Source organism: Heliconius melpomene, chromosome 10 (genome assembly GCF_056956725.1).
Source record: "Heliconius melpomene rosina isolate 202511_hmr_F chromosome 10, ASM5695672v1, whole genome shotgun sequence".
In the NCBI taxonomy this organism is placed as follows: domain Eukaryota; kingdom Metazoa; phylum Arthropoda; class Insecta; order Lepidoptera; family Nymphalidae; genus Heliconius; species Heliconius melpomene.
Window position 1 is genome coordinate 1,425,295 of NC_140398.1, and position 16,023 is coordinate 1,441,317.

At 31.8% G+C, this 16,023-nt stretch overlaps 1 protein-coding gene across 1 annotated transcript in view; it reads left to right on the top strand.

Moving 5' to 3' along the window:
- Positions 1-16,023, top strand: part of LOC146535099 (multiple PDZ domain protein-like) — a 127,195-nt gene that overhangs the window by 12,649 nt on the left and 98,523 nt on the right. Inside the window, exons 2-5 of the mRNA XM_085191767.1 lie at positions 2,219-2,392; positions 4,090-4,227; positions 7,801-7,965; positions 15,238-15,408. Of these exons, the coding sequence (XP_085047893.1) occupies positions 2,390-2,392; positions 4,090-4,227; positions 7,801-7,965; positions 15,238-15,408 (477 nt within the window). The 5' untranslated portion in view covers positions 2,219-2,389. The remainder of the gene's footprint in view (positions 1-2,218; positions 2,393-4,089; positions 4,228-7,800; positions 7,966-15,237; positions 15,409-16,023) is intronic.

Sequence of the window (16,023 nt, forward strand, 5' to 3'; positions counted from 1 at the left end):
GTTAGTACCTAGGTAGTAACTAGGTTAGTCTTACAGCTGCAAATAACCTAAACGTTTACGACTTACGAAATTTTCCGCTGAAATTTAAGCCGTCTCTAGTCATGACAAAATGGGATGTCTGATTAAAAACAAGAGAGTTGTGTCATCATCAATCATTATGCTTTAAATTATTTTCTTTGCCACTCTTACGTAGACAAGGCGTGACGTTTAGTTCCGTCACTTAACACAGCGTCATAAAAATCCTATGAAAAGTGGGGAACGAAGTGACTTTACTCAGTATATTTGTGACCCACGGACTACGGCAAAGTATTTGAAATTGGATTCCCAAATATATCAAAACTAAAAATGTATATGCAGGAGTACATATTAGTAGGGTAGAGAGATGCTAGTGTTAAGATACTCCGTTGCTATATTTCGTCAGCGCTGTTCAGATGAACTGTTTATATATTTAGTAATTTCTAATACTTAAATGCATCTTGCCTTTTAATTTGTCTAGATATCTATTGCAAGTATATATGTTAGTAGTTAGTTCGTACTTGGTAGCTTAATTAGGCCAGACTGTATCCTTACCTCACAGCTGCTCGCGTTATAGACTTGTTAGTTGGTACTTATGCATGTCAATAGTTAAACCACCACATATATACATACGACTATGTACTTTGTCTTAATTAAATCATTCTAAAGGAGTATGATATTATTAAACTTATACTTTATAATATGAATGTTTAAAATATACTTATTTTTTTGATCTGGTAGGTGAATGCCGTTGTTTATAATTTTACCATTCAATATTTGATAAGTATTCAAGTTGTTAAACTTGAGAACAGTGATGAAAACCAGAAAATTTTTACATTTTTTACGGGAACAAACAAAAATAAAATTATATTATTTATTCTATATCCATCAGTTTATTCTTTACTAAATTTTGTAAATATTCCAATTATTCTGTCTGAAAGCTTTTGACGAGCCCATATATACAGTATACATACTAAATATATTATCAGTAATTCTTTTAATTTAGTAACTTAAAAGAATGACTGGAGTCTCTTAAAGACAAATTAAATTATATAAATATAGAAAATGTATCTATATAAAAAGTTAAGTCTAGCTTTAAGTAAGAAATAATATAATAACAATAAAAAAACAACAATATCTACAATTTCACAAAAAAAATGCAGATTCAAAATGCTTTATAGAATATTCTGATAGACTATATAATGCAGCTTACACAATCTCTTTGTAATAGAGCACAAAAGAACCTAGTCTTGTGTTATTAGAATATTCTAGACATTATTTAATGTCACGCGTCATAAAGGATTTCTATGTTTTGTTTCTTTTGGAACAATCAAAATGGTTATACTTTATACTTTTGTTATATGTCGTCATATTAACATATAAATATATATTTGTTCTTAATTCTACTCATTTCATATAATAATAGAAAAAAATAAATACCGACGGAAAAATATACTGCTATATAAAATGAAGTAAGCTTGTTAGTTAGTAATACCTATAACCACAATTTTAATTCGTCAAGTGCCTAACGTTTTAAGTAGTTATTTTTTTTAAATTGAGATTTTAGGGAGTTGATCTCTGTTGCAATAATTTGTGAGCATAGAAATGTACCTAATTTCAAGTCAACCTAATAAAAATACTTTAATATCTAGAATTTATATATTTGAATCAGTTTCCATAAAATATAAGTATATTTACTCGTAAATCACTTTCCATAAACCATAGCCAATAGCTTCGCCTTGTCACTAGAGACAGCAATACACCAGTAAAACGGTTCCATCTATTTATGAAATAACGAAGCGTGCAGTCTGCCCTGTCAGTCACAACCATCATCTGTTTGTCTGCCAGGATACGAGCAATCAACCAATTTAGAATGAAATGCTATTTCTATTGCAATGTCAATAATGACTTTTTTTAATCTTTAGAAATCTTGCGTGTTATTTGGGGGATAAAGGAACCTAGTTCTTTGTAATTCTTGAAGACGCCTATTAGTCTAGGATCTCAAGGTAGTTTTTTATCCAAGTGACGGAACCAAACGTTACTTGTTACCAGAGCTAGAAAATGAAAATAACTCATTCTCCCAGTTGAGAATCGAACTAACGACTACGTTTACAGTCAAATACTGTACTTAAGCACCACGACAGCCTTAAATAACTTCTATTTATCACACCTCTAAAATATAACTATATTTTGTTTGTTACAGATTATATGAAAATGTGCGATTCTGCTATATTCTTCTGTAAAATCTAGTCGTCATGTGGTGTGTAGAGTGTGTTTGTTTGTCACTGAGTGCACGTTTCCTATGAAAATGGAGAAGGTTAGCTGATCGAGGAGTCAGCCGCGCAAACCACGCAAGCGGCTTATTGGGCGCATCATGGTAAGATAGATTTAGAATTGTATTAAATGTTAATTATGTTATTATTTCTGATTTAAAACATTGGCATTTAAAACGTAATATCTCGAAAATTTAACAAATAATTTTTTTTTTTTTTTGGCAACGGAACTTCTTAACTCTAAGTTCCTTCTACCGTGCTTGCTAATTTATGCGTAATATTATTTTTTTAGCATAATAGTTCAAAAATATTCTGCTAACTTACAACAAAATAGATTTTCATGATACTTGTTAGAGAAAAATATTTTAAAGTAAATCACTGAAGCATACTGAAATCGATCCATCGTAAACTGATTTTACCAGCAGTATGGAAGAGTTTCGGAGAAATCCAATAACTACGGTAATCGAGTGAAAAGTCGCGAATCGAATTTCGTCACTAAAAGTTTTTATTAAAGTTTATTATTATATGGAAACTTTAAGGATAAAAGCAACAGAACGAACGTTATATATCATAACATTTTATTATATCCGTTGTAGCACAGCGGCGCTAACTGTAAACGTGACTGTTGTGGGTTCGATTTCCACTCGAAGAAATGAAATATTTCTTTGCTATGATGTCGAGGCATAGCGCAGCATTGAGTTCTCGAATCCGACTTGAGAAAGTGGGAAATGGAGTGTCTTATCACTAGGTTCCTCTGCCTACCCTGCTGTGTGTGAGATCAGCGTGAAGCTGATATTTGCTTTATACCACACAATACATAAATTGTTCAAGTTCAAAATAATCTGTAAAATAATGAACGCTTCAAATATATACGTTGAATTATAAGTATAATACACTCTACGAGTATACCACGAGTACATTCACTAATGAGACTGGAGTTGCGTTATATATCGAGAAAATCAGTCACGTAATTTATATGGGACAACTTTTTATAGAGCTACGAGAGTATTATGACATGTTTTAAGTTCTATTGACAAATTAAATTAATAATACTAAATTTCAATTTTATATAAGCCGCTTTACGTTTTCTTCCAGATAGCATAAGCAGAGTTAAGTTAAGACCTTCCGACAATTTTCGTAAAAATGCGTGATCAGTGACGTAACTCAACGATACGCTTTTGTGATCTTAATAGACTAGAGGGAGGAAATAAAAATAATTAATTCCTCCGAGCGGAATCGAACTTACTACCGTCGCGTATCGTCAGGCGCTGTCCCATTATGTCACGATAGCCTAATATAATATTTTTATAACATTATTTATAACATTATTTGTACAAAAATTGAATATCAAAATTATACACTGATTCTTATTTTGTCAGCTAGCGTCCTGTGCTATAATTCCATCTAAACTTCTTAATTCCCATTTAAAGCGTAACGTAAACATCGTATTATTGTTTGTATTCACATTTTTAAATTATGATAAAAATAGATAAATAAACTCTATGCTATGGCATGCTTAAAAAAACGTTCAGCAAGAGGGAAGAAATAAATAAAAAGACAATGAAGAAAATAGGTAAACTAAAAGTATATTTACCGCATAGAGGTGGTATACAAAGGCGACCTTGTCAATAAAAGGTTCACGACAATATGTTCCTGTTTTAGCCAGAATTATTCTTCATTGGGCTTGAAAAAGTATCACATTGAATTCCATGTTGTCACAACTATGTCTCTCTTACAGTCAGGCGACATGGTCTAATATAAACTAAAGTTTTAAAATGACTAAAGCACTTGTTTCTTGCAGCAGGTGTTTGGAGAGTGGGCGCAAGTGGAGGTAGTAGAACTGGTCAACGATGGTTCGGGGTTGGCATTCGGGATCGTCGGTGGGAGGTCCTCTGGCGTCGTCGTCAAGAGCGTGCTACCGGGAGGAGTGGCAGATCGGGTGAGATTATATGTATAGTATACTAGCGATTCGTGCGGCTTCGCCTGCTAAACTTGATGTTATATTATAGCCAAACTACGGTCTATCAACTTCTCCCCTACAATCCACAAAAATCTACATACTAAGTTTTAGAATAGTACGTTGTGTAATTTCAGGTGTGCGTTGTCCACCAGTCAGAACGCAGTAGTGAAAGATTGTTTAAATATTAATAAATTTACAAAGTATTTGACTAAAATATAAAAAAAATACTAGATATATTTACTAACAGTACAGCAGTAATTGAAAGCAAATATGGCACGCCCACACCGCTGTTTACAAAAATGATCAATTAATAACTTGCACTTGATGCGATGCGATTTCATTACTTTGATGGTTTCCGCCGCAGAAGCTAAACATACTTTATTTAATTAAAGCTCTTCTGCATTCCAAAAGCTTTCATCAATATGGAATGAAATTCTAAATGTGAATGGTAAAGTAGATTATGTTTCAGCTAAAGTAGTGATTTACCCTCGTTTTGTTCATCCAGGAAGATGGTGGAAGTACGAAAAAAATTTTTATTGTATTCTCTAAAAAAAGTTTTTTACCATATAGTAAGGGGACAGGGAACTTAATGTTAAGACACTCGGTCAATTATTTTTTTATTTCAACGGTATTTTGTGAATGTTCATAATGAAACCAATAAGCATTTTATCTTTAATTATTGAAAATGAAGAGCTGCGAATGACAGTATCCAAAAGTTACAATAGAATATTCAACGTACGTCCTAAATAAATATAGACAGACCCGAAATCAATACCTTCGTTTGTTACCTGTTGGAACTGTTGGATATGCAATTCCTATTTCCCAATAATGGCAAAAGAGAAATAGCCTTTTCAGGCTAGTGACTAGTTATACAGAAATTTCAAGCTAGTCAAGTGTATATTCTGAAAATCGTAGGTTTTGGTTGCCTCAGATATTAAATAATATATATGTAAATACATTTTGTATTGTGAAGAAATACAGTGGCTTACATGATAGCAGTAGCAGTAGACAGAGGGAACCTTGTTTTAAGACACTACGTTCCCCTTTTGCCCTTTAAATAATTTGCTTATTCAACTGCATCACCTCGTGAGGCAATTTCGTGAAAACATGTAAAAAAACAAAGCAAAATAGATATAATACAATAGATATTTATAGTTACGTATAGAATAAGGTTATATATAGGTATAACGTATGAAAACAAACACTTTACATAAGAAAAAGTTACGTCAATTTTTGTTTAACTATTCCGACCTTGGCGTTTCTAATAATATATGAATGGTAAGTTCTGGATATAAAATATTATTACATTACAAAACGTAATATAGTGTATTCTTAGCAACAAATAGTGGCCGTCACTGTTAGATCATTTCTTAAATTTTCTTATTTATGTTTATGAGTTATTCATAACAATTATGAAAGAACGAATTTTTTTAAAGTTTTAGGTAAAAAAAGTTTTATTTTCTTAATGTAAGAAAATATCTACTAAATTTTTATATATTACTACAGTGACACTGATAAATATTAGGTAAACGTACATTGGATCTAAGTAAATAACTAACTAACATTTGAAGATATTTATTCAAATAGTTAAAATTATTTTAATTTATTTATTGTTTAAACATAGTCATTTTTAAACATGAATAGGAACATTTCCTATTGCACCTCAATGGCAAATCTATTATAAAAGTATGTAGTAGTATAAGAATTCAAAATTCAAAGATAAAATTTAAAAGATAAAGTATAAAATTATGAAAGTCATCACCGAAAGAATTCAAATTAAAGTTTTAAAGTAAGATATTCTCCTGTGTAAAGCACTTTTCTTTAGTTGCTGTAAAATAGCTTAAATGAGTAAGTATTAAAAAAGTTTTTGATAATTTGAATTTACACGATATCGCTACAAGTTTTTTAATTAACCTATACTTTCATACTAACATATTAAAACTGAAGTATTTGTTTACATCAACGCACTAATCTCCGGAACTACTGGTTCGTGGTAATTGAGAAACCATTTTAATATTAGAAAGTGCATATATCAAAGAAGGCTATATATAGGCTATATTATACACGACGCTAACTTATATCAAATTAATCAACGTTTCGATATACATGCAATACCTACTGAATATGTTATGTATCACGCATAGCTTGAAGTTATTTCAGTTAGACCACATGGGCGAAATATTTTCATACCAAAGCAAAAAAATTATATAATTTCGTCTCATTAAATCGAAATTCTATATTTTATATGAAATAGGTCCAAAATATTGTAGTCTTGTAAATCTTATTTAATCTAATTCTAATTTAATTTAATTCTAATTTAACTTAAACCACAGTTATTTTTTATAAATTACAGAAAATTAAGAACAGAGTGAATCATAGAAATGTATTACGAGTAAATCCATTAATAGAAGATTTACAACACTATTATTCTCGGCTATTACAAGGCGTACGATTATTTTCTTATATTCCTTTTATAAATATCAAAGGCGCTGTTTCTCAAAAAAATCTTGAAAATTTCTACTCAAACTGAAATACAAGAAATTCTCCATTTTACATCTAAAGTCAATAGAAAGTTGCAGGCGACAGCTAGTTAAATAAATTATTAGCAAATCCAAGTGGAAAATAATAGTAATTTTCCAATATCGCCTTTCCGACGGTTGCAATCTGCAGTTATAGATTTTGGCACACAGTAATACCTACTTTGCGCTGCTTGAAAATCTCAGGTACAGCTCAAGTATTACGTAATATCGAAAGGAAAGAAATATGAGTAGTGTGGATCTTTTGAGAACGTGCAATAGTTGCATTTCAAATTCAATATGAAAGGGCTGGTTTATGTCTAGTTATGGAAAATATTTTGGACTCTTAGATATTAAATATCTATAGATAGTAATGTCTTATTTCTTTCTAACGTTAACTATTCAACATCAGCAATCAATGTTGATATGATAAAACCAAAAAAGTAAAGCTAAAACGCTTCAGGCTTGCCCGATTACACTTTTTTAACATCTCTCAAAGTTAAACACAACAAAGAAGTATTTAATTTTTATCTTTTTAATAAATTGTATTTCATACAAAAATTTTCTTGTTTTTGTGTTTTTTTAAGTATTTTTTGTTACCCTTTTTGACCTAATATACTTAAAATTATGTAGGTATATTATTTCAATATTGTATTTTTTCTTCCATGTTTTTTAATTAATATCCATTATTTACGTTACCTTATCAAACTACGCTTGTGGGGCAGGCGTTAATAATTGCAACACAGTTTTGTACTAACGCAGTTATTACTGACTTATGTTGCTACTATAACTGCGACGACGGTTGCTGGTTCGATTCCCGCCCTGCGTAATTAATTATTTCATATTTTTATTTCTCCTTTCCCCGCTGTGGTTCTTACCAAGCGCGCATTGATAAACCGTTGATTTTCGCCATTCAATATGCCGTAATGTGTTGACAATTGGGCGAAATATTGAGAGCGGAGTGTTTTAATTCTAGGCGCCTATTGTGGAGCCGAAAAACCATAACAAATATAAAGGAATATATGTTTTATAACAGGATGGCCGCCTCCGCAGCGGCGACATGCTCTTGCGCATCGGCGCGGTGTGCGTGGTGGGCATGTGTGCGCGGCAGGCGGCGGCCGTACTGCGCCAGTGCGGGGCGTGCGTCCGGTTGCTGGTAGCCAGGCCAGCTCATAGCAATGTTCTACAGCCTACTGTACAGGTGAGCTTAGCTAAAAATATTTATGATAGAAATATATGGATATTTTTCCATAAAATTGTCTATATTATGGAAAAATAACCATATTTTCACAGAACAGGACAGGATTTGAAGATGTATCTGTTTTAGCTTCACGTTGTTTATGCTGCACAGTTTCACATTGCGTTGACTCTGACATTGCGTGTTGAGTTGCGGAGCTTCATTCATTGATTTCCTCGCGATGGAATGGAACCCACAACCAGTCATGTTGTGGTTCACAATCTAATGCCACTGGCCTCAAGCAATATTATGATTATATAAGAAACAACAATATTATGATTGTATAAGAAACAATATAATAATTATGTAAAAATCAATCCATTATAAAACAACAATTTTATAATAAACTAAGTTTTGCTATCAAGAAACGTGTAAAGTTTACTGCCTCGATATATCACAATAACAACTTACACGGTTGTCAACAAACTAATATGGACATGTGCCAGTACAGAAGTACTTACTGGAAAATACTGGAAGACACTTGGAAATGTCCTTAGTTCTTATATAATATGAGAATATCTGTGTTCTTTTTTTGCCTTTATTGGAGATTTCTAGAAGTTATGGGTTCGATTCACATGAGAGAAAAAGATTTTTTTTTAGGTTCTCGCTCTGCTAATAAGATAAAGAGTGGCTTTGAGTTCTTTTTCAACTCGTAATGTTTATGTAAGACACACTGCGTTCCCGCACATACTAGAGTACTATGTTGATAATTTAATACTTTACTAAATTGAAAAGTATTAAATTATCAATCTTTCATAGTTAATGGTAAGTATGTCTCTGTAAGACTGGTAATATTGATTTTTATAACAAAAAGCGTGAACCCATTTTGTTATTAAAAATATTTTAATTTACATTTTTCAAACATTCAAAATAACATAAAATTGTTATCCTTAAATATTTTATGGAGAAGTGCCTTCCAATAGCGTCTTCCCCTATTTTATCCAAGTCACGTCACAATCTGAGCAGTGAAGGTCAAAACAATAATTCATCTAACATGATTGATTGGATTACCTTTTTACTTCCATGTATCCTAAGATGTATAAAGCTTTCTTGTTCTGGGAGCATTGCGTGTTCGGAACTTAACGCTGCGTTAATAATAGCGAAAGTAATAAATCTAGAGCAAAATCACTTTCTGTCATATCCCTCATATAAAAATAGTACGTGGACTGTCATGACTTTTTATTATTATTGTTGTTTTTTTTTCTTCGAAGTTAAAAAAATCCCACCTTTTACCCAGGCTTGTCACCAACTGAGCCAATGGTCAGTTACTTGAGAACTTATATAACATTCCGTATCTTGAAACTGAAACGCTTGAAACTTGCTAGGAGTATTTGCAAAGTGTAGCAATATTACCTCTCAGGGACTATAAAAACTTACCTACAACACACACACGTCGAGAGAAACGTTTATGGCGTACTTAAGTTAATTAGGCAAGTTAGTTAATTTAGAATTATGAGACTAGATTTAGGAGATTGTTTTACAAGTGTTTTAGTAAATTTCAGAGGTAGGCCTTGGGGGTAGGTAATTTGCTCACGCAGAATATTATATAAATTAAATTATATTTTTTTGTTTATGCTTCTTCTTTTTATGTTATGACAACAAATATTGAAAATGTTAGACATTAAAAAAATATTTTAATATAATATATTTCTTGTTACACCTATTATATAGTTAGAAAAATTATAATATGTTTAAGTTATTTCAGTGTCCCTCTTTTTATCCGCCATATTTTGTAAAATCAGTAACGATTTTTCTCCCTGGTGGGATAACTAGAAAATACTGAGTCCAACGCTAGTCTCTACATACATCTTTCGTCTCGTTCACTGTCATCAAGACTATATGAAAAAAAAATATATTTATTCGTATATTATAATACGTATTAATATATAACATAGAGCTCATAGTCTGCCCTTACGTCTTTATAACTTGTCACGCTGACGTAGAACCAATTAAACGCTGCTCTATTACTTAGATGTTCATTTGAAATTTGTCGCTAGGAAGTACCTATGTATATATCCCTATAATTTGCTTTGAAATGAAGATATTATGTAGGTATACTAAAACATTATAATTGTGCATTCGATTTCAACTTGGGATAAATTTGTAGATATATATGAAAAATATATTATACTAAGTGGGACCGAAAGTAGAAATATTTTCTTTAAATGGCTTGCGAGGATGTTCTGGCTACTTAATTGTTTAAGTTAAAATATAGTTTATTACTTTTGACTGATTTTAATAACTGTTTTTGTTAGATTGGCATATAAATCACTGCTTATCGTTTACGACAGATTTTCTCTAACATCTTAAATGAATGCAGCACAATACATCACACTGTGACTAAAATTGATGATTCTGGCTCTAAATCCCACCAAGAAGTAATGTTTAAATCTTTAAACAAATCTATTTTTCTATCTTTCTTCGCTCGAGAGAAACTAAATGCAGCTTTACCATCTTGCTACCAAAGACGCCATGTTTAAAATAGACGGGGTAAAATAGTATACTACCTATGTATTTTATTATTGTTATGTAAAACTGTGCAAAGTTTCGTAAACCTATATAATTGTGGTTGCTCACAAATTACTCGAAAACTAAAAGTCACATTGAGGCATGTTTGTTAATAATTACAATAAGGCGCAACATTGAGTTCCACTACTCGGCGGAAAGTAGGGAATGGAATGTTCTTACAATAGGTTCCCTCTACCTTGCTGTGTGCAGAGAGTAGAGACCTTGTTAAGCGTGAAACTGCAGGTATGCAGGTTACAGCGTAAAACAAAAAATATAATTATTATAAGAAAAGTGAAATTCCACTTTCTATTAAACTCTCATATTTATAGAGTACGCCGACATGTCAACTGATGCGATGCAATTATGTAGTGTCTGATACTCGTAGCTCGGACGTTCATTTGACATTCGAGAACACTTGCAATGGAAACTTATATTAGTTGATATGAGGTCAACTCTTTAGATAGGTACAGTGCACCTTATTTTTATCTTATTAGGTTGACAGTGAGAGGGTTTTTTCGCATTATTCTCCATTTTCCGCAAAATTTCTGGACACATTTATGTGTTGAGCGTAAATCAACATCATCTTTGTCTGCCAGGGGGAAAAATAGAAATAATTTATATATTAATTCTCTGAGTAGGGATCAAACCCACAACTATCGCGTTTAGTAGACCAACTCCGACGGCACTACGACACGATATAATACGATTTTCTTAAGTTTAATTAATATTTACAATTTAATTAATAATTCACAATTTCTTTCCTACACCTACATTACAAATATAGAGCTGAATAAAATTTATTCTCATAACGTTCACGAACAGGCGAAACATAGCCATCTAAACGTAACGTAAACATAACTATTAAATGTTATTTATTTATACTTAATTTAACCTACTTTCACGCCTCGATGCCTTCATCGATCATCGTAAAAATTGGCACCCGGATAGGTTCTGACGTTATAGCGTTGAATTTTACCCCCGCGAGATCGGGACCGATTGGAAAAATATTTTCATTTATAATATTACTTCTTGAGGCAGTCGTGGCGACACTGTAGGTATCTTAGTGAAAACGCGACGAGTTTTGGGTTCGATTCTCACTCGAAGAAATAAAATATTTAATATTTTCATTTCTTCGCTTTGGAAACGAGAGTACTGAGTTTCGCCACTAGAATTCGGCAGAAAGTGGAAACGGAAGTGCCTTAACGAGAATGGAGTGTCTTAACACTAGTTTTCCAGATTCCCTCTGCCTACCATGCTGTGTGCAGGATGCTGTATCTCTAGTCTAGTTAAAACACACAAAAATATGGAAGCAATTCAAATTACCTATTTAAATAGTAAAACGCAAGCATTAGAGAAAGTTGAAAAGAAAATGTAATAAAAAATAGGAAAAAATCATCGACAACCGCGCTCCGCTACTTTGTTAGAGTTAATTAAGTGGACTGTAAAATGAAATTTCATACTTTATCTTTTTAACTTAGCTAAGCAAGTAGTTGGTTGTAGTTTTGTGGTTTTCTTTTGGACCGCTCTGTGGCGGGAACGTGGTTATTTTGTTTTTGATTTAGCATGTATTTTTTGTGTCGTGTTTAATGGCGTGGAAGCGTAGAAAAATAATAAGTAATTAAAACAGCTTCACACTGTATCCCGCACACAGCAGAGTAGGTATAAGAAACCCACTGATAAGACGTTCTCCAGTTTCTCCCGAATTAGGGGCATTGCGTGTTGAGTGGCGCTTTGCCTCGCCACCAGAGCGAAAAAAATTGAAATATAAATTTAAATAATATTACGAATATTTTATTTCGTATCAAGTGGGGCGACAGCAGTATTAAATAGTAGTATTCACATCATTTATAACCAGACCAGAGAATTACCTAGGAAAAAAACTTAGTAGGTATATGGAATACTCACAAGTTGGTTTAAGCGGGTTGCAAAATTTAAACTGCATAATATATGCAGTCACTGCTTTAACTCTCCATCTTTTCTCTTCTACTAATGCTACCTTTCAAAATAAATTGCAGAAATAAAATGATGATATATTTTCAATATCCGAAAATCTTTTAATACGATTTGAACTTTTAACCACCGCTTTTAGTTTAGACACATGTCTGCAGTGACTTCGTAATTTAGAATATTAAATATAACCATCAATAGATATCTAATAATGATTTTGTATTGATAAAATCATTGAAGAAATCGAACTCCCTACAACATCAAATACAATAGAGACAATGAGAATGAAAAACCTGAACTGACTTAATTAGCATTTACTATTACGAATTTTGCACTTCAGTCGTCTTTCAAATGACTTACTGTGAAAAGCGGAATTAATTAATGCCAGTAGTTTCCCAAGTCGAAATGAAGTGGTTTCCACGTACACTGAGCGAGATCGTATGGAACAACATTAACGTAGTGGAGCACACTACAAGTTTTCGCATAAATCTCAGCTATTCAGCATTATGCTAAGATCTAATAGTGAATAATTATAATGAGGTACTTTATATGTGTTTTTATTCTATAGCTTCATTAATATAATTTGGTAAATTTATATAATTTTAACTTTACATTTTACCACTGAAGGGGAAGATAGAGAGAACGGATATCTCCAAACGGTCTCATACGTGCCCTCTGTGGAGTCCTCACGTTTGTCACGTAATTTTCTAGTGTTATTGATAACGTATTCTCGAAGATCAACCAAAGGTCTTGCTCTACCTCTCTTACCACTAAAGCTGCTTCACAAACCTATCTTATTTTAAGTACAATAAATACCTGAGTGAATATCGAACCACATATACCATAATACCTCCCTAGCAATGTCTTGAATTTTGCGGTGCATGGGGACTGGAGTGTCTTAACACTAGGTTCCCTTTGCTATATAAAACCATGCTATATAAAATACAGCGTGGAGCTATAATAATAATTAACTTTATAAATCCATGCGTCTATTTTATTTTTAGTCGTATACATTTTATAAGTAGAACCACTATTTTTAGTAATTGTTTGTTTATATTAGCTGTTTTTAAACCAGTTTCTATAGAATAAAATCATTTATAACGAAGTAACGTGAACATAAATCTTGCCTTTTAAAGAACTGTTTTAATTCGATTTAAATTATGTTGTAATATTACTCATAAGGTTTGTTAGAACTAATTGTATTAGTACATAAATTGACAGAAATATATATCTGCTCAATGGTTATTTTATTACTTCAACGTGAGTACATAACATGAATCGGTTATTGTGCAGAGGTACAGCATATGACTGTTAAGGCAAGAAATAAACGGCGGCGTTAAGTTCCGCCATCTCTAAACTTGGACAGCACACTAGTCTTACTGGTCCTAACACTAGATTTCCTTTGTCCACCCTGGTAGATCCATACGTATTCTTTTACGTTTCTTTAATAAAAAAGACTAATATTATTCAAATATAGTCATATTCAGATTAAAATAAATAGAAATGGAGTTAATTTTTAAAACGGATGGAAAGATACTAATTACATACTAAACACAAAATTATTTAGAAATTTCCTAAGTGTGAAATAACATTTTAAATATGATAAAAAATATATATGAATAATTGTAGTTCATTAATTAAAATAAATTTGCTACAATACACAATTTTAAATAATATAAACCACTTTAAAGTTATGTCTTTTCAAGTAATTCACATTAAAACAACGTGAGACAAGGGTACAAGAATCTAGGCGTAGCAATTAGTGCACGCTAGAGCTTTAGCCCGCTTATAAACGAGGATAACAAGCCTCTCGTTTAGAAATCCTTATTTATTTCTGTTTTATGGTGGCATAAATAAAAAAAACGTAATATAATGGAATAAGTATCTATTTATGTATCATAAATGATTGTGAGTTTATTTTATTTGATTGTATGGTTGTGGGTTCGATTCCCACTCCGGCAAATAATATGTTTTATGATATATTCTAAAAATCAAATTAACTTAACTTAGAATCTCTGTAAATTCTGATATAGTTGAAACAAATTGAATTACGTCACTTTTATTTTCAATTTATGATAAGGTTTTGGTTGGATGAAAAGAAATTAAAAGTGGAAAATATAGTGATTTATCCATATATTGCTGTACCATTATATTTATATTTAGTTAAATAAGGTTATCTATTCAATACTGAGACGCGGGTCACTGGCGTGGATATAATGTTTCTGTTTAGTTCCGCCTAGAATTCTTTGTTGAATAAATATCAAAGCTATCGTCTTCTATTATTTCTTATTTTAAACTGGCTTTTTGAAATACAAAAGAAAACATTAAAGATACTATAAAAACCGGCGAAGTGCGAGTCGGATTCACGCACGAAGGGTTTCGTACTGTTATCTATAAAAACGGTATAAAACACGTTTTTTTGATAAAATATTTATTTTATTCTGTTTCTGAGTATTTGTTGTTATAGCGCAACAGAAATACAGCACCTTTGAAAATTTCATCTATCTAAATATCACGGCTCGTGAGATGTACTCGTAGGCCGGTATGGAGATCATTTTTAAATCATTTGTACACCAACTTGTCAAAGTTGGGTGTTGGTTTTGGTCCTTTTTAATAATGGCAAAGCTCTAGCTTGTGGTGAGTTGGTTGTAAATCTTTTATTGTTTCTTTTCTTCATTTATGTATTGTTATTGCACTGAAGAATTAAAAATAAGATAATTGAATAAACTATGTAAACTATAAGTCTAAAAACATATTTTATAACCAAAATTTTCTTTTCAGTCTCTAGGCGCTTCCCAAGCTCCTATAGTACCGTCACGGTTACTAGCTGATCCTATAGAACTGGAGCGAGGCTTGGTTGAAGCTGGCCATGAAGGATTTGGGGCTTTGTGCGAAGATACCACACCGCCGTCACCACCACCTACTATTATAGAAGAACGATTGCATCATCGGGTAAGTTATACGAGTCTACATATATAAGTAAAACAGAAGTAGAGAACATTTTTGAGATGTGTTTGTTTTACGCTGTCCCAATTTGTTGTCCAAATGGCACGTCGATGTTGAGGTACAGTTGTATGTTGCTTAAATGACGGATGATGAAGATCGTTCAATTTGTGAAAAATATAATTTTATTATCCTTATCCAAAATATAATTATTTTTTTGTTAATAATTTTACCAGAACTATAACAAAGTTTCTTATGAAATATATATATTATGCAATATGCATTTCGTTCGTTATACACAGAATATGCAATAATTTTATGCAAATTGTATGAACATCTCATTATAATATATTATAAAGTTACTTGAAGAACTATCTTACTTCTTACTACAAACGCAAGCAAGTCTCAGTAAAGTCTCATTTATAATTCTATAGAATTTAAGTGGTAAAGCGAGTTGTATGATAGTGATTTTCATAGTAATGTAAAAAAACTTTAATATTTGAACAATTTCGTTTATAATTAAGGGAATCTGCTTACTCAAATTGGATTCTGAATTTTTTTTTATTTTATATTTTTGCATTGAGGATGTCGTTGGCCTTTAACCATAAACGAGATAGCTGTGAG